Below are 27,944 nucleotides of genomic sequence, written 5' to 3'. Positions count from 1 at the left end.
CCGCTGCCCCGGGCGACAGCGGGCACCCCGCGGGGCCCTCCCTGCTCCTCGCCCTGGGTATCCCTGGGGCCTGGCTGCGCCCCCGCCCCTCCTCGCTGCTTTCCGTGCCGGCGGTTCGCGGCGCCCTGCCCGGCCCGGCCGCCCGGCTCCCCCTGCAGACAGGCCCGCCCGGGAGGACGCTTTGCCCCTCACTCCACTCCTCCCCGGTAACTGCGGGCCTGATCCTGCACGCGGCGCACCGGGAGCGCAGGGGCTGCCAACCCGGCCAGCTGCGAGGCGGCGGCTGCCCCGCGGGGACGGGGAGGGGCGACCCGGAAGCTCTACCATCTCCAGCCGCTTCCGGGGCCGCGCGGGCCTGGCCACCGCCGGCCGCAGGGGGCGGCCATTTTCCCGGCGAGCGGAGCCGTGGGGCCTTCCTGCTGGCGGCGGCGACTGAGCGGCGGAGGGTGACGGGCGGGCACGGCTTCTGCGTCTGGGCTGGCGAGCGGAAGAGGCGCCTGTGGTCGCCGCCGCCGCCGTCCCCGCCGGGAGGATGTTTTCCTTCTCTACCGTGCAGCCTCAGGTGAGCGGCTCGCGGAGCGCGCCGGCGGCGGCCCCGGGCTGCCGCGGTGCGCAGCTCGCCGCGCTTGGGGCCGCCTTTCCGCCGGGCTGCGGTCGGAGGCTCGTTTCGTGTCCGGGTAGACTCGGCGGGGCCGGGCGGAGGCACTCGGGAGGCGCGGGGGCTGCGGGCCGCGGCGGGAGGAGCCGGGATCCCGGCTGCCACGTCTCTGAGGCTTTGGGAGAGCGGCGACCGGGCGTGAGTGAACGCGCTGCGGGGTCTGAAATGAAGAGGTAACCTGGAGATGCCGCTTTTTAGTGTCTGGTTTTATAGTAGAAGCAAGGGAGGTGGTGTTGTTACAGCTGAAGTTAAACTGTACTGTTAATTGCCATGGGTTGTTGTGAAAACCAAAAAGTAATTACTTAAAAATTAGGAGAGTTATTGGAGGAGAAGTTCTTGAACTATTTGTTATATGGAACAGTCTGGATGCAGTCAGGAAGGCGTCTTTTATTAAATAGTGAGTGACTAGTGGGTTTTATAGACTTTGAGTGGAACCAGTGGTTTTATTTTTATGATTTGTGTTAGTGAGTTAGTATGTGATAGTCTTGTTCTACACTAGGATTAAAGTGTTCCTTCCAAACGTGGAGAATGTGTTAATTGCTTTTGTTAGTGTAGTGATATGACAGAACTTGTGATGACATTTTTAGGAATGTGTCATTCCACCTTTTCATAGTGGGAAATGCAGAAAGAAAGCTTGGTTAGTGGTTGGGACGCTGGCTTTGACCTCTGGAGGCTTTATCGTTTTACCACAAACTCCCAGAGTTTAATTATAACTTTGAACAATTATTTCTGAGGCAGTTTTCCTGTCTCTCAGCATTGTCTCTCTTGAGCAACCTGATCTAGTGGAAGGTGTCCCTGCCCACGTCAGGGGATTTAGAACTAGGTGATCTTTAAGGTCCCTTCCAACCCAAACCATTCTGTGATTCTATGATCTGTCTAGTCAACACAGAGATGGAAGTTCTTGCAGAAGAACATTCATAGGCAGAAGCTTAATCAAGTATCACAATCAGGTATTGTTCTAGCAGCAACTTGCACCCCAACCCTTCCCTCGTGATGTGTAATGGCACTGAGGCATTTTGGAAGTGTTGGAATTATATGTACCGTATATTCACAATAAATGTAATGATGTCCTAGGGGAGGAGCCCTGAGGCGTGGTGCACCTGGACTCCTGGCCTGATTCATGAGGTGGTGTCACTGAGCTGAGTGCTGCTGAACTGCAGAATTGACTGCAATATGTGTATATGCTTTGTATAGGTTAGTTTGATACTTAAGTATGTTGCTAAAGTGGGATCCCAAGGAAAAAAAATCTTAAAGGAAACTTTTGATAATAATTTGTATAATGCAGGAAAAATACAGATATTTCAAGTTATAAAAGTAATACTTTATAGATGAAAATAAGTGTTGTTTGGAAAATAATATAGCTGTCAGTAGCACTTAAGAATGATGATCTCTGAATTTGTAAGACGTTGATAAATCCTCATGATTCAATGCTATTCAAAAGCAGTCAGTGAGCTTTCTGTTAAAGTTGGTTCAAGGGGAACCAGCTTGATGAGATCTGGTGCTTAGATATCTGTCCAGGGATAATCTAGAATTTACTATGTTATAATATTTCATATCAAAGTCCGAAATTAAAGCCTACCACTAAATAGATGGAGTACCTCATTTACCATTCTTTTTCTGTTTATGTTGTTTAAAGAACACTACCTCTGTGGCTGTGTTGTGGAGTCCTATCAGAACGGTGATGTTAGTTTTGTCTGGCAGACACCCAGACAGGATCAGGATTATTTTAAGTGAACACTTATCTCAAAGAAAACAGAGTTACTGAATGAGAGTAACTATAAACAGGTTTTAAACGTTTCAAGACATGGTGTCAACTTGCAGACTTTTTAGTGTAGCAGTCGATTGCTATTGGCTTTTTCTCTCTTTTCTTCTCCTATTGATTGTGTTTCCTTGTGTCTTTTATTGCTATATGGGGAAAAAACTCCTTTTTGGAATGTAAGTTAATTAACTGTGATGGGGGCTTGGTGACTGACTACAAGGGAAAAACATTGAGTTTCACAGAGTTTTGTATTTCGTTTGTATGAAATGGTTGTTAAGTTTGTAATATTTGTCAGAAGACAGCAACAACTCTTATTGTTCTGTCATCTGGTTTCAACAGCACATATCTAACACAGCAAACAAGTGATACATTAAAAAAAAGATTGAAAAAATATTGTGAACGAAGTATTAAGTGTAGTAGCAATTTTGTTTCAGCTGAGAACAATCTCTAAGAAGTTGTCTAATTTTTTTTTTTTGTAACTAAACATTGTTTTGTGTACAAATCGAGGGCAGTCTTTACATCTCCTAAGCGTTGATGATCTGTACCTACTTCTGTATTTGCAAATCTAGTGATTATTTCTTTAAACCATGCTTCTGTTTGAAAATTAGGAAATGTAGCCTCTTTTTTCTTTCCTCCTCTTCCAAGCTTTGTGAGCTTCTAACCTGTCATGCGTACTTAAACTTTCTTTTTCCTTTAAATAAAGACACCAGCTAACACTGTGGTGTTGAAGTTATTATGAAGTCCTCAGTTAAAAGGCAGTGTGCAAGATAAACAGTTATAAGTCAGGGTGTGGAATGGAGATATGCTTAAATAGTTTAAACAAGCTTAAATCGTTCTCTGATTTTATTTATTTTTTTTTACCTCCCCCAGGCTACTGTTCCTTTGAGTCACCTTATCAATGCCTTTCATTCACCAAAAAGCTCCACCTCTTCTGCCAGCACAGCATCCGTACAGCCTGTCCAGAGGGACGCTTCCCCTGAGCATGATCCTCAGAAGAGCGAGGTACTAAAAACCTTTGAAAAAGTGGTGGTTTGCTTTTAACTGAATTAAATCTGAGTAATACAAGTTTAAGTGAATTTAATATTTGACTCCTTTTATAAAATAATGTAACATGACTAAATGAAAAATGTTAGCACATAGAATGTAACTTTTTGACAGAGCTTCACTGTCAGTCTTTTGGCACGAAGGATTGTAGGAAAATACAGTATTTCATTAATAAGAAAAAAAGCTCGTACTTGTTTTAGTAGTAATTTGCAAATGAAGAGGGGATTTGTTTTCACTTTCCACTTATTGTTACTTTAGAGTAAGAAACATTAACTTTTCTGTTAATAAACTCCTTATTGTCTTTTCACTCTCTGAGTTCTAGCAAAGTTTGCTGCGTTATTGCTTGTGAGAAAACAGACTGTAACTTAAAGCATGTTGAGGGTTTTTAGAGACTAAATAGCGTATTTGCATGTTTTCTTATTTTTCTATTAAAATATCTTTCATTATCATCGGATATATTTTGTTCTTCACATTGAAAATAAAAATACAGAAGGTGCAAAGTAGTATCAGATCTTGCCACTTCTCTTTCAACTCGTTTCTTACAACAAGTTTTATAACTAAGAAAGTGTTTGGGAGGAAAAACATGGAGTCTCTCACTAACTGCAGAACTTTGGAAATCAGCATGGATTGTACTAATCATCCTTGTGTTGTGATTCCTTTGTTGGGGCTTTTTTGTGATTCTGTTTTTGCATCTGGTGAAAAAAAATTATTTCAGCGGGAGATCTGGACTATTGAATGAAACTAAAAGTGTGTTTCATTTATTTGATTCTGTGTTTGTCTTTCTACCCAGCAAGACAATCTGATCTTGAAATACAGGGAATTTCTCACATTTAATATTTTCTCTCTAATTCATCGTGCACCTGTTTGCTTCCTCCTAGCATGATGAAAGTATAAAAATAATAATTAAAAAAGTCTCTCAAAATATTTTTAAAGAAAGTTCTTAAAGCAAGTTGATTAGAATGTAATAAACCTAAGCTTACATAAAGCTTAAGCTCAAATCTAGCATCAACAGATACTGACATAGTACAGGCAATTGTAATATTGAATAAAGTTGAATTATTAGAATGGCAAAAATAATTATTTGAGAGTGTGAAGCCTCTATGCTGTGAAGTTAAATCTGGATTTGGAAGGAGTAACCTCTTCTGAAGGGTCACAGAAAATGTTACTTTTTAAAAAAGTTTTTTAATCTTCGCCCTCCCTCTTAGGATTTCAGTAATTTTCAAAGAAATTAAGCTTAAGTAGGAAGGCTTGATCTACTCTTTTAAACCATGTGAAAAAGTCAAATAATGTTTAAAAATGTATTAGTACTTATTTCGAGTATAATTGGACCAGAAGCACTCTACCGTAGCCTTTAAAACACAACACTTTGTTTACCTAGAAATCAGTTTTAAACTGTAAACTTTGAATGTGTTGGTATTCTGTATGCATCTAGGAATATGTACTAAAAATGCTACTTTTGACATTTTATTCAAGTATTTTCCGTGTATGTCTTTTTATTGGAAATCTGGTTTCACCTTGAAAGTGGATCAATGTAAAGCTTACATAGTAATAACAATTGAGAAAAACAAAAATATAATCCATAATGTTCTAACAATCAAAAATTAAGTGTGTGTGCAAATACACTTAGAATAGCGTGGTATATTTGCTTCTCAGTTAAGAAAACGTTACTGTAGAAGCAATTCTGAGAGGCTAATAGATGTTTTAAAGGGTCCAAACCAATACGTATTTTTAAAACACACTCTCCCATAAAAAGGTTTTTCCTCTCTGTTAAATACAAGATTACAATTACTTTGATCAAGGTTACTTCTTTAGTAACTCAAGTGTTATGTGCCTTACATCCATGTTTTTTTCATAGTTTCTTTGCTTTGTAGGAAAACCCAGATCCTAGTACTTACCCTTTTCCCTATGGAAACTTTTGCCTTACATTGTGTGTCTAGCCAGCTCGTGGCTTTTTAAGATCTTTAACTTTGGGTATAGTTTCTAAATATCCAGTCTTTGTCCCGCTGTTAAATCTGCACTCTCTGCGAAAAGATGAGCCAAAAAAAAAAAAAGAAAAAAAGAAAAAAGAAAAAAAAAGAGGTTGGAGGGATTTTGGTATTTGGATGAAATATAATAGGTGGATTTTACTGTCTGTCTTTCCCCCTTGCACTCTCCATTTGCTCTGTCATTAAGAGTAGAAAGAGCTGGAAGCCGATATTTTTTTCTGTGCCTTCTTCAATCAGGGAGCAGGAAAGTGTTTAAAAAGACTGAATTGGGAAGAAAATACACTTGTCATAAATGTACTGTGACAATGAAAATGTCAATGTGTGCAAATGGAAAAGCTGTTTGGCATTGACACTAGCAACTATTCTTTCTTTAATCGTGTCCTTTCATTCGTCTTCCTTTAGAAATTTTTTATTTCAGTCTGAACTGTGAAATACAGATGCTGTATCGAGCCAAAAAGTTAACTCAGTTAATCTTTTTTTTTTTTTTCCCCCCCTAAGGTAATCTTAAGTAAATTTTGAACATTTTTCTCTATTTTGCAGTCTGTACTTAATTTGAGAGATTTGGGACTGTCTGATTTGAAAGTTAACCAGTTCAGAGAATTGGTGAACAGGTTGCTTCCTGGCTACTGTGCAGAAAACAAAGTTTCTTCGCAGTGGCATACGTCATACGTCTCTGCTGAGTCCTTCTTTGAAAATAAGCATGGTATGTTTCAGAGTAAAGTGCTGATGAGAATTGATAAGAGTTAGATTATAAATGTGAATGCAGTTATTCTTTAAGCTCTTGTGCTGCAGATAACTCATAGTTTAAAAAATCTTTAATAAAAAGTATTAATGTATTTTTATTGTATGCAAGTTGTCTCTAGAGTGGTAGGTACATTTGAATCTTGAGAACTTTAGAAAATTAAACCCAGATTTTGGAATTGTTTCTTCAGATTTGAAGTTGACTGCTGTTAAACTTGTCTGAACTCAGCTGCAGTATAAGTGCATTGTCTTGTAATGGTAGCCTGAGCTTGATTTTTTTCACCATTTTTTTTTCACCAAATAGAAGAAATCAGATTTTGCTAATCTACTAATGTAACACAGTCATGAACATCTCCAGTTCATATTGTTACTCCTTTTTGCTTGAAGCAACATCACACAAGGACATTAGTTAGAAAGGAATTTAGGGTGGCAAACTTTTAATAATCCACATAGAATATTTTGTTGCTGAAACCAAGAGTGGTTCCTTACAGTTAAAGATGTTCTGCTGGGATTAGTCTTAAATACAGGAAGCAAGGCCATTGCAGATGTTTAAGAATGTGTTGGAAGAAGCAGCATCTAGCTGACATTTGAGATACATGGTATTGCAGTTGGGAGAAAGAGCGCAAGAATAATATCTCAGGGCTACTGTTAGAGGGGAGGCATTAAATTGCATTGTGATGAGAGAGAGAGAGAGAGAGAAAAATTAGCTCAGAGGCAGTTTCCTGAACGCGAAGAAAAAAGTTGCGAATGCTTCAGAGCTTTGATGGATTAACCTGCAAGTTCACAAGACTGGTTGTTCCATTCTCAGTTGAAAAGGCAAAGTTTTAGGTGGAAAACCGCCACGGGCAAGGGAGGTGCTAAGTCTTCAGGAATGTGCTGTTGCTGTAGGTGGCACCGAGGGGTGACTGTTGCTACTGATGTGTGTATGTTGTGCGTATACTTGTGCATAAAGTGAGAAGAAGATTTCTGTTTTTTTAAACTAATGTGTTCATAATTATGTTGTATCAGATTAGCCAATATGCAGTATTGTAGAAGATTGTGGAATATAGAGGATCGTAGAATTAATTGCTAATCTGTTTTTCTCCTTCCCATAGTTCCTCAGTGTTTCAGTTGTTAGCTTGTAAGCTGTTACTGCAATCATATAACTTCAAAAAATTTAGTAGGAACTTTCAAGGTTCTGTTTTGCTGTCCTAGATGTATCTAACTGACGTATTAACTTTCTCAGAATATGTAAAATAAACAAAACTCCCCACCGTTTTTGTGATTACATTAACTTCTGAGTTACTATGGAAGAGAGCTATTGCAGCCTTTGCCTCAATTTTTTTTCTCCCTCCCCAGATCTCTGATGTATCTTAAATAATTTTTACTGCTTAATGAGGATGAGTTCTCTGAGCTTTTAGTAACTGAACAACAGATAAATGACAGTCCTTTTGTCTTGCAGTCTGTAGTGTGCTTGAAATATTATCTGCTGATAACTTTTTCACTGTGCTGCTCTTTTATTGCTTCTTGTTTCCGTATTGCATGAGGACTGTACAATTAAGTAGACTTAGTATAGTTTAAATGTTTTCATATTTTATACATAGTCTGTTTTAAAAATGCTTGTGAGCAATCTGTTCTTTAAAGCCTTTGAAACGGAATGATTGGTAGAATGCTGGTCCTTCAGCTTCATGAAAGTCTTTGGATTCCTGTCCAGTCTAGATAACTTTGTTCAGCTCCATACACATGTGCAGAGTTTTCCCTCTTAGATATAGCTTCAAATTCAAGATTCTGAGTACCATTGTTTTTTAGAAGTTCTAGTTAGAAAAAACTCTGGTATATTGCAAAGTGCATGAGATAGGTTAATGCAAAGTAGTTAGCTATCTGTGTATTGGCAATCATAGAATCATAGAATGGCATAGGCTGGAAGGGACCTCAGAGATCATCTAATCCAACCTCCCTGTCATGGGCAGGGACGCCTCTCAACCAGACCAGGCTACTCAAGGCTCCATCCAACCTGGCCTTGAACACCTCCAGGAAGGGGGCATCCACAACTTCTCTGGGAAATTTATTCCAAAGTCTTACCACCCTCGTACTGAAGAATTTCTTCCTAAGATCTAATCTAAATCTGTTCTCCTTCAACTTAAACCCATTTCCCCTTGTCCTATCCGTGGACACTCTTGTAAAAAGTCCCTCCCCAGCCTTCCTGTAAGTTCCTTTCAGGTATTGGAAGGCAGCTATTAGGTTCCCCCGAAGTGTTCTCTTTTCAAGGCTGAACAATCCCAGTTCCCACAACCTGTCCTCATAGCAGAGGTGCTCCAGCCCCTGGATCATCTTTGTGGCCCTCCTCTGAACACGCTCCAACAAATCTATGTCTCTCTTATGGTGGGGACACCAGAACTGGACACAGTATTCGAGGTGGTTAATCTGTTTCATTACAGATGCCTGAAGGACTGTATTAAAATTGAATTAATATTTAAGAAAGAAAAAACAACCTATGTGAGAAGTAATGTTTAGTTGCCATTTAATATACGGTGTATTTACACTTTGCTGTATCTTTTTACAGGTTTTGTGGATGTTTTCAGTGCTTTACGCTCATCTTCCTTGTACAGACAGCATCCTAATCCCCTCCAACATTTCTGTTCAGATGTTCGCTGTTGGCCAGGTATAAAACAATGAACTATGCTGGTTTTAATCTCTATAGCATCTTTTTCATTCTGGGAAGGTATTTTTACTTTTGTTTTAGAGGTGTCTGTCACTCATGAAATACCAGTAATCTTCCAGAAGGAACTTTATAGTGATATTAACACTTAAGATCATGAAGTTATTTTTGCATTTCAGTGGTATGTTTCCAGAATTAAGTTAGTAAACATGGTGTAACTGTAGAATCTTGTTCAAAGATGTCAGTATTTGTGGATCATATTCTTAAAAGATGAGCTGACTGTTTTTGAATCGATAAATATGTTGAATCTAGTATTCATCCAGAGGAACTTTGTGTTTGGTGACTGATTTAAACTACCCTGCGATGTATGATGGGTAACAACAGGACTGCGTTAGCAAGAACATAATCGGGCACTTCAGGAGTTCAGGCATTGTCCTCTACTCAGTTCCTCTGATGCTACACCTGGATACTGTGTCTGGTGTTGTGTCCCATGGTTAAGAGAGATGCTGACAAAATGGAGATGGCCAAGTGATGGGCAGCAAGGAAGGGTGCGTATTTTTGAGCATTTAATGTATGGAGAAAGCTGAAGGATCTGAGGTTTTAAAGTTAGCAGAACGCCAGGAGTGATCTAATTGCTACTGGAGCTGTATTAGTTGTACACCTCAAAGAAAAGGCAACAATTACAGGTAAAAGCAAAGGAAATTCCTGTTGGAAAATTTTCACAATGAGAATGGCAAAGTTCTGAAACAGATTGTCTGGAGAGATTGTGTTATCTTAATCCTTTGAGATTTTCAAAACTGAGCTGGACGAGGTCCGGAGCTACCTGATCATAGAATCATAGAACGGTTAGGGCTGGAAGGGACCTTCAAAGGTCATCTAGTCCAACCCCCCTGCAAGGAACAGGGATATCTCCAACTAGATCAGGTTGCTCAGGGCCTCGTCCAACCTGGCCTTGAACATCTCCAGGGATGGAGCATCCACCACCTCTCTGGGCAACCTGTTCCAGTGTTCTACAACTCTCATGGTAAAAAATTTTTTCCTAATATCCAACCTGAATCTACCTCCCTCTATTTTAAAACCATTACCCCTTGTCCTATCACAAGAGGCCCTCCTGAACAGCCTCTCCCCATCTTTCTTGTAGGCCCCCTTGAGGTACTGGAAGACCGTTATAAGGTCACCCCGGAGCCTCCTCTTCTCCAGGCTGAACAGCCCCAACTCTTTCAGCCTGTCCTCATAGGAAAGGTGCTCCAGCCCTCTTATCATCTTCGTGGCCCTCCTCTGGACCCTCTCCAACTGGTCCATGTCCTTCTTATGTTGGGGGCTCCAGAACTGGACGCAGTACTCCAGGTGAGGTCTCACAAGGGCAGAGTAGAGGGGGAGAATCACCTCCCTCGACCTGCTGGCCACTCTCCTCTTGATGCAGCCCAGGATGCGGTTGGCCTTCTGGGCCGCAAGAGCACATTGCGGCTCATATTGAGCTTCTCGTCCACCAGTACTCCCAAGTCCTTCTCCTCAGGGCTGCTCTCGATCCAATCACCACCCAGTCTGTATTCGTGCCTGGGATTGCCACGACCCAGATGTAGGACCTTGCACTTGGCCTGGTTGAACTTCATGAGGTTGGCACAGGCCCACCTCTCCAGCCTGTCGAGGTCCCTCTGGATGGCATCCCTCCCTTCCAGCGTGTCGACGGCACCACACAGCTTGGTGTCATCGGCGAACTTGCTGAGGGTGCACTCCATGCCACTGTCCACGTCACCGACAAAGATGTTGAAGAGGGCCGGGCCCAACACGGACCCCTGAGGGACGCCACTCGTGACCGGTCTCCACTTGGACATCGAGCCGTTGGCCACTACTCTCTGAGTGCGGCCATTGAGCCAACTCCTTATCCACCGAGTGATCCATCCATCAAACCCATGCCTCTCTAGTTTAGAGAGAAGAATGTCGTGCGGGACAGTGTCAAAAGCTTTGCACAAGTCCAGGTAGATGATATCCATTGGTCGACCCTTGTCCACCGATGCTGTCACCCCATCATAAAAGACCACCAAATTGGTCAGGCACGATCTGCCTTTGGTGAAGCCATGTTGGCTGTCACCCACCATCTCCTTGCTCTCCGTGTGCCTTAGCATTGTTCCCAGGAGAATCTGCTCCATGACCTTGCCAGGCACAGAGGTGAGGCTGACTGGCCTGTAGTTGCCCGGGTCCTCCTTGTTCCCCTTTTTAAAAATGGGGGTTATGTTCCCTCTCTTCCAGTCATCAGGGACCTCGCCAGACCGCCACGACTTTTCAAATACAATGGCCAGTGGCTTGGCAACTTCATCCGCCAGTTCCTTCAGGACCTGCGGATAGATCTCATCAGGTCCCATGGACTTGTGGACCTTCAAGTTCCTCAGATGTTCTCGAACCTGCTCTTCAAGTACAGTGGGCGGTGGTTCATCCTCACAGTCCCTGCTAGTTCTTTCCACAGCTTGGGTGGTAAGACAAGAGGCTTTATCAGTGAAGACTGAGGCAAAAAAGTCATTGAGTAACTCAGCCTTCTCTATGTCCCGGGTAACCAGAGCACCAGTATCCTTCCGGAGGGGGCCTACATTCTCCTTGGACTTCCTTTTGTCCCCTACATATCTATAGAAGCTTTTCTTATTGCTTTTTATATCCCTTGCCAAATTCAATTCCTTCAGGGCTTTAGCCTTCCTCACCTGATCCCTGGTCACTCGTACAGCTTCTCTGTATTCCTCCCAGGCTATCTGTCTCCACTTCCACCCTCTATAGGCTATCCTCTTCATTTTCAGTTGGTCCAGGAGCTCCTTGCTCATCCACGCGGGCTTCCTGGTCTTTTTGCCCAACTTGTTCTTCATCGGGATGCACCTCTGCTGAGCTTGGAGGAGGTGCTCCTTGAATGTGGACCAACTTTCCTGGGCCCCTCGTCCCTCCAGGGCCGCCTCCCACGGCACTTTGCCCATCAGGTCCTTGAAGAGGCTGAAGTCCGCCTTCTTGAAGTCTAGGGCACAGAGCTTGCTGTATAGTTTCCTTGCTGCCCCGTGGATCTTGAACTCCACCGTGTCGTGGTCACTGCAGCCAAGGCTGTCCTTAAGTTTCACATCGCCCACCAGTCCCTCCCTGTTGGTGAGCACAAGGTCAAGCATGGCACCCCTCCTTGTCGGCTCCTCTATCACCTGCAGGAGGAAGTTGTCGTCCACGCATTCCAGGAACCTCCTGGACTGCCTGTGCCCTGCTGTATTGTCTCTCCAACACATGTCAGGGTGGTTGAAGTCCCCCATGAGGACCAGGGCTTGTGACCGCGAGGCTGCTCCTATCTGGCTATAAAGCGCCTCATCTGCTCTGTCCTTCTGGCCAGGTGGCCTGTAACAGACCCCTACCGTAACATCCCCTGTCTGTCCCCGTCCTCTAATCTTGACCCATAAGCTCTCTGTCAGCTCCTCCTCCGACCCCAGGCGAAGCTCCACGCACTCCAGCAGAGCGACACCCCCTCCTCGTCTCCCCTTCCTGTCCTTTCTAAAAAGCTTATACCCCTCCATGTTGACACTCCAGTCATAGGAGTCGTCCCACCACGTCTCCGTGATGCCAATAAGGTCGTAGCCCTGCTCATGTGCACGCATCTCCAGCTCATCCTGTTTATTTCCCATGCTGCGTGCGTTGGTGTACATACACTTCAGCTGAGCCCCCGACAAAGCCGACTCTCTGGCTGGAGCGACAGGGGTTCTCTTGGACGGCAGTGTAAGTTCATTTGAACATACCTGCGATCCTTCCTCAGCCTCTGGACCCTCGGTGCTGGCACTGGCGCCATGCTGACAGCAGTGGGCTGAACTGTGCTCCCCCTCCCCCAGCAATACTAGTTTAAAGCTCTTTGGACAAGTCTGGCAAGCCTTTGTCCAAGCGCCTTCTTCCCCTTCTCGGTTAGGTGCACGCCATCTGCCCTAGCAACCCAGGCTTCTCAAAAATCACCCCGTGGTCAAAATACCCAAAGCCCTGGCTGTAGCACCAGTCCCTGAGCCGTGATCTCATGTTAGACCTTTTTTCAGCAGGGGTTCCAGAAGTTCCTTTTATCTGGTGCTATTCTTTGATAACAGAAGGCTTAGTTAAAACTATATAATTGACTGGTATTGGTGATTATTTTAAAACATACTAGTGAAAGAAGATAAATATTCTTGGCTTTAGTGATTTATGTGATAAAATCTCCATCACAAGGTTTCTGATGTGATAGAGATGACATAGTGCTATAAGCTCACTGTGATTAAATGGTCTCATTTCTTTTCTAACTTTCTAAGTTTATAAAAGCACACTTAAGCCATGCCAGACCTCTTCAGGGACCTTATCTGCCGAGCTTTTAGACAAAGCTTATCTTAGAGCAGGAACCTTAATTCCCATCCTTCTGGATTAGCTTCTGCATGTTTCATATTTGTCAGCCTATCTGGATTTAGTTCAGATGTATCTCTCTTCTGTGCCCTGAGACAGTGATAGGATTGGCCAATTATCTATAATTCACAATGTGAACTCCTGATTATTTTAATTAAAAAATTGGTGGGAAAAATATATTCTGAAACAGAAAGCAATTTGCTTGCAAGTTCAGCTTACAAACATGGTTCATGGTCACATTTACAATACTAAAATTTATTGCTTTATTTATCCAGTTTATTATTATTAGATCCAGAAGTGCCGTTTGTACAGTTTTCTGTTTTTTACTGTTTTGGTCGAGCATCCTAAACAGATTGCTATTTGCAGTTCACTTCCTACTGCGGATATGTTGGGAAGATTATATTCGGTTCAATCACAATAGTCTTTTTCATATAATTTCATATAAATTTCTTAGGTCTTTTTTTTTGTAGTGGTAGTAACGGACAGGTTTTAACTTTTTATTTGTTATTACTACTTGAAGTTTACATACAATCACGGAACTTTAAGACTTTGAGATCAAGAGCCAGACGTCTGCAGTCAACATCTGAACAATTCACAGAAACAAAAAGTTCACTTTCTTCACTTTTGAAGGTAAATACGAGTAACATTGTGAAGTTGTTTTGGGCTTATTCACACAGTTTCTTTCTCTTGAATCAACCTTCGTAATTTACCAAGGGTGTTCTGTTTCTCTAGTGTGAAAAAATTTCTTAGTTCTAAAACTCGAGCTACTGACAACACACTGTTTTTCTTACTAATAAACAGATTTTCTTCATATATCATCAATATAAAGATTATTTGAATTTTTTAGGAGAGTAATTTCAGAGTATAAAAATGGTTTTAAACTGTAGAAATAAAACTCTTTGTGTTCTGTTTTTGTGGCTTTGTTAAAAATAGCTTGGAGTCAAATGAAGTATTCATTTAAACAGAAATACAGCTATTTTAACATACAAGAATGTATATTTTTTCAAGCAGTTCATCATGTGATTAATGTTTTAAGAATAGATTTACTTATGGCTAGTATATTTTTAAGATACAAAAATTTTAAACTTCATATTTTTGTAGGTTACAGACTCATTTATATATTGTTAATTCACCAGATAACTATCCAAGCTTGGGATAGCAAAGCACTTAACAAACCCCAGTTAATCTAGGTACTCTTTACGTCTAATTGGTTGTGCAAAAGTCAGGCTAATTAAAGTATTTGATCTTACTGTGTGTGTAAATTAGCTTTGAACTCTCTCCTTCTTCTAGGCATATGTAGTTTATTTCATCTGTGGATTAGATATACCATGGATGAAGATATACCTGAGCTAGCTCCACACAGTGCTGCTCTTAAATTTGGTAGGGCATATGAGATGTATTTGATCAAGCTCTATGAAAACTATACTTACAAAGATATTTCACGTTTGGAAATAATTTAAGTTGATTTCATGAAGCAAAAAGCTTAAGTTAATACCTCCCACTGAATCCAGTGTACAAGGCTAGCTGTGTACAAATCTGCCTTAGGCTACATTTTCTATTTGGAACTGGGGTCCAGAAGGGCTCTGAACCTGACATGTTCAGTGAAAAATCAGAGTGCCCTTGCTGGAACCATTGCAATTCCACACTCAAGCAGTTGCCCTGTGTCGTCTAACTAACCCCATAGCACCTGAATTGTGTGCTTTTTAAATTTTTTTTTTCCTCTCACCCATGCTAGCCAGGTAGTAAATTAACTGTGTATCAAAACTTAGTGTATACTAACACTGCTGCGGAAAATATTCTAGGGCTTTATCCTGAGAAAGCGAAGAATTGATGTTGAAAACTTAGATACACTAATGAAAACAAAAAACATCCCAGAGGCACACCAGGATGCTTTTAAAACTGGTTTTGCAGAAGGCTTTTTGAAAGCACAGGTGTTCCTGCAGAAAACGCTTGGTAAGTTGTTTTAGTTCATGTATCTTCTCTTTTCATTCAGAAAGTCATTTATTTCAGTCTCTATTAAACCTTCTTTTTGTTTTCTTTTACAGATTCCTTAAGAAGATCACGTTTGCTCTCTTTCTTTCTCTTTGTTCTTTGTTTTTACTTTGCTTTATACTCGTCATTTTTACCTGGGAAAGGTTCCTTTTCTGATGCTGGTTAGTTAAATTTTTTCCCCATACTGGTTCACTTGTGTTGTTTCTTTCATCAGGTTTAGCACAAATTAAATGTGTTTTGACATAATGATCGTTTTAGGATGACATTTCAATGTACTAATGAAAGAGAGAGTTATGTACTGCTTTTGGCTACAGCCTTTTAGACAGTAGTGTGACAAAATGTTTATAGAGGTAAAAAAGTTGTCTGTTAGTGTACTTACTTTGACTCTTTTGGTGAAACAATTGGAACTAAGCAGAGAAGTCATCAGACTGTTCATCAGTTACGTATTTGTCTTTGAATTTAGATGATGCGTTATCCAGGTCAGTAGTAGGCAAAATGGTTTGATTTTCATTTGTCATCACAGCCTAGTTTATAGTGACTAGGTCTTGCATGGCCAGACTGTCATCTTGAGAAATCTGTTGGAAATAGCAGATCGATCAAAGGCTGAGCTAATACAAATGGAGAATTTAAACTTCGTGTTATGACCTGAGTCTCAGATACGTGCAGAAACGCTGAGGGAGAACTGGCTTTATGTATGTGCTTTTGGATGCAGGGCTTTTTGTACCTACAGATGACTAAAAAGCACTTGTATCACTGAATTGCAAATATTTTAAAGATTTTTTTTTTTTGTTAAATAAATCTTACTCTTGCTGGCCGCTTGTAAATGGAAACATACCTTTTTAAAAGGGCAAGTGTAAAGTTAACGGTTTAATGGTATGCATGCAAGTGCACTGTAGTCTTGGAATGAAATTACTTCATGTGTAAATTTGTTGTTCATCGTCTGCTGTTTGCTATTAGTACGCTTTCGAACGTCGAGTATCTTTGATGCAGCAGTTGATCCAATCCAGCTGAAAAATGTCACCTTCGAACATGTAAAAGGGGTAAGTTCAAAAATAAAGCGTGTGTGAGTTCTTGCTTAACTAATCATTGTGAACCTGAAGAATGTCTTACTCTGTTCAAGAAATTTATTTGTATGAACTGAAGCCTTTTATGTATTGACCACTCCAAGATCAAGGAGGGTTTTAACGACTCTTGTTCTACGTTGTATCTTTGTGGCATTTAATACCTTATAAAAGGTGCAATCTTGACTTGTTGCATCACGTTTTTAAAGTCTAGAATAGCAAAAGGCAGGCCACAAGTATCCATGTTAATCTATTTTTTGCAGAAGTTGACCAATACAAGAAGATGGTAATGCTATTTGATCATTTCTGTCTTACTACCATCTCTTTCAGATGTCTGACGTTAGGACAGGAGATAGGGAGATTCCCAGAAAGAAGTGGGCATGTCACTGCTGATGGGATGGCTTTATTTTTTCTGTTCAACTGTTCTTTGGCTGTCAGTGACAAAATGAGGACCTCCACATCTCCTTCCCTTTGGACAAATAGAACTAATCTCTTTTTAACTAATTAGACTAATATCTTGATGTGGAATTTTTGATTCTCGATTTATCTTGTTGGTCAGATCTGATCTTGTGCTGCTTTTATTCCTTCAGTATTATTAATTTCAGTGTTTACTTATTCTTGTGAACAGTTCTAGGAAGTAGGTTGAATTAAACTCATGGACACTTGGTATCCACACAAATTCTGTGGTACACTTTTACCTCGGCTTCTGTATTTTGATCAATACACAATTAGAGACTTAGTCGCTAATACAGAACTCATCTACGAAAAAAGGTGCAATATTTTATAAATGCTTAGTTATATTTTGTGGTATATTTTTAATGCATAGGTTGAAGAAGCTAAACAGGAATTGCAAGAAGTTGTGGAATTCCTGAAAACCCACATAAATTTACTGTACTAGGAGGTAAACTTCCAAAAGGTAAGAATCATTGTTCAGCAGAAGTGAAAATCATATGTAGCTGTGGCTATGTTTGTAGCTTTGTTCTATACTGAGTGGCTAATCTACAGCCTGGCTTCTGAATATTTTTTCCTTTAGTTAGGGAATAAAAAAAAGTATATAGCCAAAAGGTAGTGGATTTCCTTGCTTGTTTAAAATAGTTGAGGAACAGTGAATCCTCAAAGAGAGTTGTGAAAGCTTCTTTATCAAAGGATGTCCTTACATGATGTACTTGGGCTGGGGGAGTGGAGATTAAGGTAGTATATTGCATACTTCCTATCTCACTTTCAGTTCCCCGTGTGTAAAAATTGGTCATTATTGCCTACCCCCACAGAAAATGTGAGGTCCTCGAGATGCTCAGATAGAAGAAGCAAAGATGCCTGGATACATCTTCCATTTGCTAGAAATTCAGTAATAACACTAGGGATAAATAAGCTATGACAGTGCCAAGAGTGGACTGAAGATTCCAGGAAAAAAGTCTTTCAGAGATCAAACCTGTGTTTGTAATTGTTAGCAGCCTCATTTACATGGCTAAGAACCGATATTTCTTTGAAGTCCCAAGTAAACCTTTTAGAGATGGTGTAGTGAACTACAAAAACTCTTTTACGTTGTCACTGAATGTAACATAATATTAAAAAAATATTTACTGATAAAATGATGTATAATTGGTGTTTACGCCTTTTTGAGTAGAACTTTATGTAGCTCATATCTTTTTAGGTCTGTCTGGTTTTTGGGTTTTTTGTCCCCTCCTTTAACTGTCTGTATAAGGATATCTTTTTTTTAAAGTTAATAGCTTCCTGTCACCAGATTTTTTAATTTTGTTTTACTTTTTCTCATCTGAAAAAGATACGTAACATACGTTTAGTCTTGAAAACTTTCCCAAGATAAGGCAAAAATGTCCAAAAAAGAACCTGTATTATGCAAATGAATGTGTAGGGGTTAGACAAAACTTACTGTGCCTTCTTTAATTATTTAACTAATATACAGTAGTTCTTTCTCTTGAAATGCAGAAGGGTTTATGTAACGACTCCCAAAAGGCCTTTCAGCACCTTTAGTGCTTGCCTAACTGCTTTAGACAGTTGAGAAACAAATGTTTTCATTTAAAAGGATGATTAAGCTTGATCATAGTAGAAAGCCAAGTGAACCTGAAATATGGAAGCCTTGTTAAGTCTGTTTCCTGTTAGTGCTCTACACTGTTTAAAGACAATTACTGGGAATGATTTAATTTAAAAAAAAATAAAGTTCCAATTTCAGAAATGGCTAGGAAAGTGTCAGTTTGAAGAAGACACTGTTAGGGATCAGCTGCTAAACTCGTTTCTATTTGATAGAAAGTCTTTGTTGTTGTTAAAATATGGATCAGAGTGTATCTAGATCTGTTACAGGAAGCTTCTTCAGGCTGCAAGTAATGAGCAGTATCTGAAATGGGATGTTAACAGCTTTTTAAAGCCAAGTGTAAATTATTTATTCTAATGCATGGAAGAAACAGTACTTATGTAATAAGACTGGGTGGGTTTGGTGGTTTTTGTTTGTCTTTTTAGGTATTCTGTTAGTTGGACCACCTGGTACTGGTAAAACTCTTCTTGCACGGGCTGTAGCTGGTGAAGCTGATGTTCCGTTTTATTATGCATCTGGATCAGAGTTTGATGAGATGTTTGTTGGGGTAGGAGCTAGTCGCATCCGAAGCCTATTCAGTAAGTTAAATATTTGTGGTTTTGAAATCTTTTCGCATGAGAGATTAAGTATTCAGTGTTGTTTACAAGGTTTGTTTGGGTACAGTTCTGATTACTGAAAAGTAATCATGTATGAATCTAACAAATAAAACCCAATTGCGTAGGTAAATCGTGGAATTCTGTGAGCATCAGTTAACTGTAGAATCTTGCTAGTTGTTAGATGAAATTATTGCAAAAATTGTAACTGATGTTACAGCACTCCCAGAGAGAACACAAGTAATTTAATTAGGAATGTAATGTCCTATAAAATAAATTGAATGTTGTAAATTGTAATTTACTTACTGTCATATGTAAATTATTGCAGATTTGAATTAAATTGTAAATTTAAGATGAAAAATAATGTTAACCGTCTCAATTACTTCCCTTGTATTTAATATTCTTTTTTAATCTGAATTAGAGCTTTACAGTATCACACTGTAGCACTAAGTTGAGTTTTCCTTTCTGACACCCATCAACAGGCCCAGAATATAGGGCATTAGAATCAAACTTCTAAAATTGTTTAGATTGATAACTTTCACAGTAGAGGCTTTCTGTTTTAAGTATGCAAATAAATATTTTCAGGGGAGAGGGGAATCCAACTTCTCTCTTAAATGCAAGATTGATAGTGTCAGGCATGTACAATGTAGAAAGTAGTTTGCATTTGTAGAAGAAATGTGACTTGTTTCACATGGAAGAGATGCAAAATGCAACATGTACCTTAAAATGTGCATTTCTTTGTTGACTGAGAAGTTCAGATGACTGACTTGTACATTGATATCAATGTTACAGGTATGTCTAGCTGGGTGAGATGAGTTGTATCCTGGTATGCATGTACCACTTAATGCAATCAGAAACTTTAAGACCATCTTTATTTTGTGCTTTTAATACCCGTAAACTTGAGAGTGAGGTCTTCACTGTTAAATAACAAGCAGGTTCTATTAAAATAAGTTAGCGTTTAGACCCATCACATTTCATTTTATTTTTATTTAATAGGTCAATGTTCTCTACCCACGCCTATGAAATAAACCGTTGTAGGGAGTTGATGCAAAATACAACTAATTTCTTAATCTATTTTACTCATGATTTCTTGTAGCATGATGAGATCAAGCTGATGTGGAGATGAAGAACGTTGCTTCATTTCAAAAATGTATTTCTTTTTATTTTAGGCTAAAATCAAGACAGTTCTGGTGATGTCTAACAGAACAATTTATAATTCAAGAGTAATAGAAATAGTAGAATCCTAAATTACATGATACACTGTCCATTCCTTTGTGTGGCTGAAGTGTCCTTCTGCTATTTTCTTTTGTCAGGGGAAGCAAAAGCAAATGCACCGTGCGTTATATTTATTGATGAGTTGGACTCTGTTGGTGGGAAGAGAATTGAATCTCCGATGCATCCTTATTCAAGACAGACCATTAACCAACTTCTTGCTGAAATGGATGGGTAAATATATGGATTCTGAGAGCACAGAAGGTGCTTGACGGACTGGTATTTTGAATATTTGGGTGAATTTTTCTTCCTTGACAGCTTTGATGTTTTTTGTAATGCTTGTAAGGATATAAATTTAAGATGCTGTCATGACCGCTTTCTGTTACTGCCAACAATAGCAATAATGGCCTCAGTGTAAAGAATATAGAAGCTTCTGAGTTGTAATAGCACAATAGCTGCAATTATTTTAAATAATTTATCAATTTTTTTAGGCTGACTGTATATCTAAAGGAAGAAGTTCAACTCTGAGATCAGGGCATGTTTTTAACCTGTTGCTGGATTGAACATGGTCATTCTTGGATCATATATTGTGGTTTGATAGCGTGTTTTTGACTGGCTGGTTGAGGTCATCTGAAGTAAGAATAGAAGTGGTTATTGACAAAAAAAAGGTGTAGATTCTGTCTCAAAAAAAAAAATTCTCACCCTTTTTTTTCATACAGCTTTAAACCTAATGAAGGCGTTGTTATTATCGGCGCAACAAACTTTCCTGAAGCATTAGATAAGTGAGTATAATGTATTGATCATTTTTGCAGAGCATGTATTAAAAAACAAAGAAACAAACAAAAAAACCCACCACAACAACATGCAAGTTGCTTGTGATAATCTTCAAGTATTACAGTGTTACAGCTGGGGTTTCTCCCCCGCCTTCAAAAGGATGTGTATTGGCCAGTTTTTGGCATTCAAAAGGTGGTTGAGTTAAATATGGACAAATAAGGAACATGCTTCTAAGCATCTAAAATTTCTGGAAGTTTTTCTACTTAAATTGACCAGCTGCATTCCTTGTTCACAATGCAAAATTTTCAAATGCAAAAAAAACCTTCAAAATGGATTGGTAATAAACGTCTTCCATCTGTGTCTTTACAAACAGATAAGAAAAATGTATGCTTTGCATCTGTGCGCCAGACCTAGTCTGTGTAGATGTCTTTAGAAATATCAGATAGGTTTTTGTTCCTTATATATGCTAGTAACAGTTTACTGCAGCATTTTTAAGTCAATGTGTTAAATTTCTTTTCCCTTAGTGCTTTAATACGCCCTGGTCGCTTTGATATGCAAGTTACTGTTCCTAAGCCTGATGTAAGAGGTCGTACAGAAATTCTGAAGTGGTACCTTAATAAAATAAAGTATGATCCATGTAAGTAAATACTTTACCATAGTATCTTTTTATGTAACAGTTTTTATACTGGATCAGCCCACTCATGTTTTCGTCCTTTATTCCATCAACAATTGTGGCTTTACTTCGTGTCTCAGTAAAGAACACAAAAATTGCCTAATTTGTAGTGTTACGACAGTTTTCTGAGGCAGTGTTTCTTTCTAGTCTCCAACAGTTCATAGTGTCTTAAGAATTAGGCTTCATTTCTTCTAAAGCTGAACACTTTTTGCTGAACACGTTATTTTTAGTAGAACATGATTCTTGCTTATAATTTGATCATTTCTTGGTATTTCTTCATGATACAGCTTTGTTAGGAGAAATGTGGACTCTAATGACAAGTTTATTTGTTTTTCTCTACAGCTGTTGATCCAGAAATAATTGCACGAGGCACAGTAGGATTTTCTGGAGCAGAACTTGAGAATCTTGTAAATCAAGCTGCCTTAAAGGCAGCTGTTGATGGGAAAGATATGGTGACCATGAAGGAACTAGAATTCTCCAAGGACAAAATTCTAATGGGTAGGATTTTATACAAAAGACATACATATATGTTACAGTACACAGGGGTTTTCATGTGTGATTAAGACTTTTACAAATAAAGAGAGAAGTTTTTATCGTGTTGGTTTTGTTGTTTTGTTTTGGTTTTTTTTAAACACGTAAGTCTCCCATTAGTTAGTTCTGAATAGAACCTTTTGAGACCAGAGAGTAGTATGTAAAATCTAGTATGGAATACATTCTTAAAGACTTGATACTTTTTTTTAATGAAAAATGCTGTGTGTTGTACTTCAGCCTAGAGGAAGACACAGGCTTGATTTCTTACCCTTCCCCTACATATTCGTAAAGGAAAGGAGAGAAGAAATGACCAGAAACCTGGAACTTCTGTTTAAATAACTTGTCATGTGATAACAGAAAACTTAAACATCAGAGTCATATACACTAAAAATCTGATCTGTTCATACTTGAGAGAAGAAATGGAATTTTCTCATATACTCAGACTGCATTTTAAATCTATTCCTTTAAAAGCAACTTCTCTGTAGAGTATATTGAGGTCCATTTTAGACATTAAAATCCTACTTGTAAACATTTTGCACTTAATGAGTATTAGTTAGTTTTGCTTGCATGCTGTTCCTCGGCTACTCTGTGCTCTGAGTATGTGTTACGTATGGATTGTGGTGGTCAGCTGTACAAAAAAGTTTATTTAACGTTCCTCTGTTTAAGGACCTGAACGTAGAAGTGTAGAAATTGATGAGAAAAACAAAACCATCACCGCTTACCATGAATCTGGACATGCTATCATTGCATATTATACTAAGGATGCAATGCCAATCAACAGGCTACAATCATGACACGAGGAACAACACTTGGACATGTGAGTATATGCAGAATTTTATGTTGGTTTAGTGCTGTTGAGCAATTTGCCAGCAATGCTATTCGTTGTAATTACGTTAATGCGTATTGTAGTATGTTGAAATACTCAGTTATGTGCAGTATTTTGGAAAACTCACTGTGTGATAGAAAGCTTTCTTCCTTCATTTTGAAATAAAACGGCATACGCTAGTATAATATTTCACATATACAAGGAAAGAAATGTAAATGTGTTTGATTCTGCTGCAGTTAAAATAGCACCCAACAGTGAAACTCTGAAGAATGTCTAAAAGACTGGGAAGTAGGAGCATTCCTCACCTGTACTTTTAACCCAAACTTCGAGTTGTTCTTTGTCCAGCGTGACTTTCTAAACCTGATCGGTTACCTGCCTTGTTTCGAGCATAGGTATCCCGTAGTTTATCCAAGTTAATGTGTTTAGTTAAAGGAAATAATTGGCCTGAATCTTCCAGGCAAGTTGATTGGTGCTCAGCAGAAGTGCAGAGAATAAGGAGAAATGGATAGAACAGATTGTTCTGTTTCTTCTGCTGGTGGGTTTAAGTTGCGTAGTAGTATGTGGTGCTCATGGTGTGTCAGAGGCTATTTCAGCTGGCAGACTGAGCACCTCCAAGCAAACCTGATGAGTGTGCAGACTAGGAGGATGCCTAGAGCGTTCAAATTGTTGCATAAAAGCTTTCATATCTGCTTTGGATATAAACAAGAATATTTTTCAGATTATTCAGTATCTCTTTGTTTATTGTTACCTGACCACGGTTCTGTATCTTCCAGGTATCTTTGCTCCCAGAAAATGACAGATGGAGTGAAACTAGGTCCCAGTTGCTTGCGCAGATGGATGTCTGTATGGGAGGAAGGGTAGCAGAAGAGCTCATATTTGGAAGTGATCACATCACAACAGGTCAGCTGATCGGTAGTTAAAAGAATTTTGATTAAAGCTTGTGGACTGGCATGTTTAACTTGATTTCAATAACTGATATAATCTTTTTGCTATCTAGGTGCTTCCAGTGATTTTGACAATGCTACTAAAATTGCAAAACTGATGGTGACTCGATTTGGAATGAGCGAGAAGGTAGTATCATCTATGGTTACATATTTATGTGGTACAAAGAAATGTTCTGTTATGTAACTGAATGCCTCTTTGGCTCTCAGTGAGCACAGAGACTAAGTAGTTCTGGCAAAAAAAGTAAGTAAGCCTTATGACTGGCCCTGCCACAGAGAACTCAGCTAGACAACCTATATCTTTGACAGTTTAAAAATTAACTTGCAAGATCTTAACCTCAAAATTACCTTGAAAGTTACTAATGTCTGCAGAAAATGTTTATAATAAAACCAAATGTTTTGAAATTGAGGATAGTCTTGGGTTTGGGGGACGGGGCAACACAACAACATTGAGTTTTCTAGACTTCTAAAGAAACTTCTTTAGTCATCTTTATTTTACCCATCAAGTGTTAGTAGTCTAGGAGTTTTGTTTTCTTTTTTAAATAAGAAAACGCTTAAGCAGGATCTGCACTGTGACCTATTGAAATAGAACTCTGCAGTGACTATATAGTTGATGAACAGGTTGCCCAGAGAAGTTGTAGATGCCTTATCCCTGGAAGTGTTCAAGGCCAGGTTGGATGAGGCGTTGAGCAACCTAGTGTAGTGGAGGGTGTCCCTGCCCATGGCAGGGGGGTTGGAACTAGATGATCTTTGAGGTCCCTTCCAACCCAAACCATTCTGTGATTCTATGATGAATAGGCTTCTTGTTTTGCTTCTGTTGCAAGCACTTCAGCAAGTATTTGATTAATGATTTTATATGTTTGCATGTAGGAGCAATAGGTGATGACGCTCTTACAGTGTTTTATGTGTACTACTACAACAGTGGCAAGATAAAAGACACTTTTTTTTGTTGTTGTTTAGCTTGGTGTTATGACCTATGCTGATACGGGGAAAGTTAGCCCTGAAACTCAGTCTGCAATTGAACAGGAAGTAAGAACGCTTCTACGGGTAAGATTCTCTCCCCTTCCACTCTGATACGGGAGTTGCGCATCAGTTTACTTGATTGTTCGGTTTGGTAATGTATACTGGTGAAATACACAGGTGGAGGAAAGTATTCCCAAGTATTTAATGTAGCTGTAACTTTGAATCTCTGCGCATCAAACTTTTCTCATGATTGTCATGCACAAGCAGTGAGAAACAAGTTGGTGGTGTTGGGTTCTTTAACATGTTCAACGCTTCCTCTTATATTTGGTCAGGATTTCTGTTTTGCCTAATCAATTCACAGGAAAAAAAGTATGGCTATGAATTGGTTTAGAACAGATCTGAATGTTTCATGTTACTCCCACATTTCATAACCTGCATCTAAATCATTTTGTATAGAATCACAGGAATGACCATTTCTGGTCAGAGAGTTGCCTTTTCCACAGTCCCTCACAGTGATCAGTATCAAATGCTTAAGGAAACTTGTAACTACATTTGATAATCACAGAACTTCCAGATCACCTCTTCTCGTAATCTGAATTAGTTTGGTACAGGCAGGAGAATTATTTATATCCTAACAGTTTAAATGAGTAACACTTTGGCTGTAGCTGTTTTTAAACTGACTTGGTCATGTAAGAACTATCTGTGTAGAACTAAAAGTCAAAGTTGAAGCTGGTAATGCTGGCAATGTGCATCTGCTTGCAGCAACTCGTAAGTTGCTGGATAGCTTTCAGCTTTTCTAAAAGTGTCATACTTCGAGAGTTTTATAAGCTTTTAAAAACTTTAGTCTTTGAGGAACATTCCTTGAATGCTGTAGCACTGCTCGTAATGAAAGATCAAATATACTTAATTTATTCAGCGAATTTTCAAATCTAGTAAGCCTTTTTTAAGTCATGTCTAAAAATACTAAGGTTTGTCTTAGGATTTTATTTTTAATTCTACTTCTGCAAAATGCAAAGGTGTCATAAAGAGAGGGTTTTTTTATTTATTATGCCAGCTAGATTTTAAATCTTCATGAGACACGATCTGCACTCACTATGAAATGTAAGGCACAACTTCAAATGTTTGTTTCAAGCTGTATTTACCTGGAAACAATTTTTGAAGTGGAATCTTGCTGTTGTTTTTGTTTTAAAATCTCTTTCCACCTTTTTTTAATACTAGGACTCGTATGAGCGAGCAAAGAACATCCTGAAGACTCATGCAAAAGAACACAAGAATTTAGCAGAAGCTTTATTGAAATACGAGACTTTGGATGCCAAAGAAATCCAAATCGTTCTAGAGGGAAAAAGCTAGAAGTAAGATGATAACTTCTGGCGTACAGTAACTGATAATTTGAAGAATGTACATCTAGCAATGCAGTAGTCTTACGCAGCATAGCCTTTTTTTCCCTTCCTGATGTGTGTATGGCATTAGTGACACTTCAGTACTACTGTCTCTTGTGAGCTTCTGTAATCATCTATTTGTCATGTCTCATCAGAATAAGACACAGAAAATAAAGCAAGTTCCTCATCCTCTGCTCCCTATACTTTCCCACAAGAAGTTATTCAGAAGGATGAATCTCAGGGTTGAATTCAGCTTTTTGGTTCAGACAAACGTGTTGAAGCTGAGAAGAAAAACATGCAGATATTCTGGTGTGTTTTGGCAGAGCTTTCTGGGTCATGCTGCTACATGTGTGTTTGAAGGGATACCCCACAGTCTGTGCTGTGGGATGTTTTATGGATAGTGACAGATTGGTTTGTAAAACAATAGTATGTAGTCTCACTAATGCTCACGCTCTGTTTGAGGCCAGAGGTCACTTTTAAAAGAACACTTCCTATTTAGAAACGTCACAAAACGTCTCTAAGGATAAAGCGGCTGCACAGCGCATCTCTATTAAAGGGAGTTGTAGGAGCTCCGTGTTGGACAAAAACATTAGTGATTGTGTTTTCAGTGCTTTTGGGCTTAAAATACACACATGTATGGCTGGGAAAGAAATTTTAATGCAGAAAACAACAGGCTAAGCTTGTCTAAGCCTCTTTGGACCGTGTTCTGGAAAGAACCGTGGCAGGGCTAAGAGAAATACCTGTGACCTCTGATGTGCTGCTGACAAGATTCTTAGAATTTTTATGACTGCAGCAGATGGATGGCAGTGCTTTGATGGCAGTGCTTTGATGGCAGTGCTTTTACACTGCTGGAGATTCTACAGAACTAGTTTCTACTAATATGGGCGTTTGATAATCCAACAAGTTCTTCAAAGAGGGCAATGTTGCCCACTAAAGAGGAGTTCAGAAAATGTTTGAAGCATGTGTTGTTTCAAGTAACATTCCCAGTTCTGTTCTACAGTAGAATTAGGGAAAGAAAACCTTTTCTTTCAACCCTTAACACAAACCTCTGGAAATTCTAAGATAGAAGTTTTTGAAAACAAAAGCAGTTTCCAATCAAGTGGGAGTGATTTCTAGCAATTATATGCCAGTATTCTTCTGATCTCATGGAACTGTTTTTTAGGAATAACACAGCTTGATTATAATCTTTCTGCACAATTAATTGTAGACTCTTGGGACTATAAACTTCTGTTGCAGAGAGGGCCTTTATTAGTGTATTAACGTGGAAGGTTACCATACTTGGACATGAAAATAGTTGGGCTGGTGCCAATAATGTGAATGGAAATTGGTAGCTACACTTAAAACTAGAAATAACATAGTATTTTAGAATTTTCTGAGTGTAATGCTTGATGATAACCTAGGGTTTTTTTTAGTAAGAGCACATGCCTTTTTTTTTTTTTCTTTCAAAACCGGGGTAAGTTTCTATTTGCCTATTTTTGTCAGCTTACTATAGTGACATCCCAGTGCAGTGTGGGAGAACTTCCAAATGTTATAAAACAGTATACCAAATGTCTAGGCTGACTAGTTACAGTTGTACATGTATTTTAGAAATACGCCAACAGAAACAAAAATATACTGCATATTTGGCATCTGTTTTTGGAGTAATAAAGGTTAATTTTAATTATGCATATTGGTTTTCTTTTTATTCACTGTAAATTGTTATCAAATGTAATACCAAGTTCCCTACTATGTAAATTGAGGTGTATAAAACATTTAA

General features: G+C 39.2%; 1 protein-coding gene across 1 annotated transcript; it reads left to right on the top strand.

The window, feature by feature from the left end:
• Nucleotides 1-456: 456 nt before the first annotated feature.
• YME1L1 (YME1 like 1 ATPase) lies at nucleotides 457-27,853 on the top strand. The gene is given in 21 exon segments (XM_086614440.1): nucleotides 457-562; nucleotides 3,288-3,419; nucleotides 5,987-6,149; nucleotides 8,730-8,828; nucleotides 13,717-13,826; nucleotides 14,999-15,149; nucleotides 15,242-15,349; nucleotides 16,146-16,228; nucleotides 17,076-17,118; nucleotides 17,121-17,165; nucleotides 18,722-18,874; nucleotides 20,203-20,335; nucleotides 20,821-20,883; nucleotides 21,400-21,512; nucleotides 21,891-22,046; nucleotides 22,746-22,856; nucleotides 22,859-22,896; nucleotides 23,679-23,805; nucleotides 23,903-23,976; nucleotides 24,807-24,893; nucleotides 26,028-27,853. Coding segments are annotated over 21 exon segments (2,151 nt in total). The 5' UTR covers nucleotides 457-532; the 3' UTR covers nucleotides 26,160-27,853.
• Nucleotides 27,854-27,944: the final 91 nt, after the last annotated feature.

The sequence above is a fragment of the Tauraco erythrolophus genome, chromosome 7, assembly GCF_009769465.1.
Source record: "Tauraco erythrolophus isolate bTauEry1 chromosome 7, bTauEry1.pri, whole genome shotgun sequence".
In the NCBI taxonomy this organism is placed as follows: domain Eukaryota; kingdom Metazoa; phylum Chordata; class Aves; order Musophagiformes; family Musophagidae; genus Tauraco; species Tauraco erythrolophus.
This window is presented reverse-complemented; position numbering and strand designations above follow the sequence as displayed.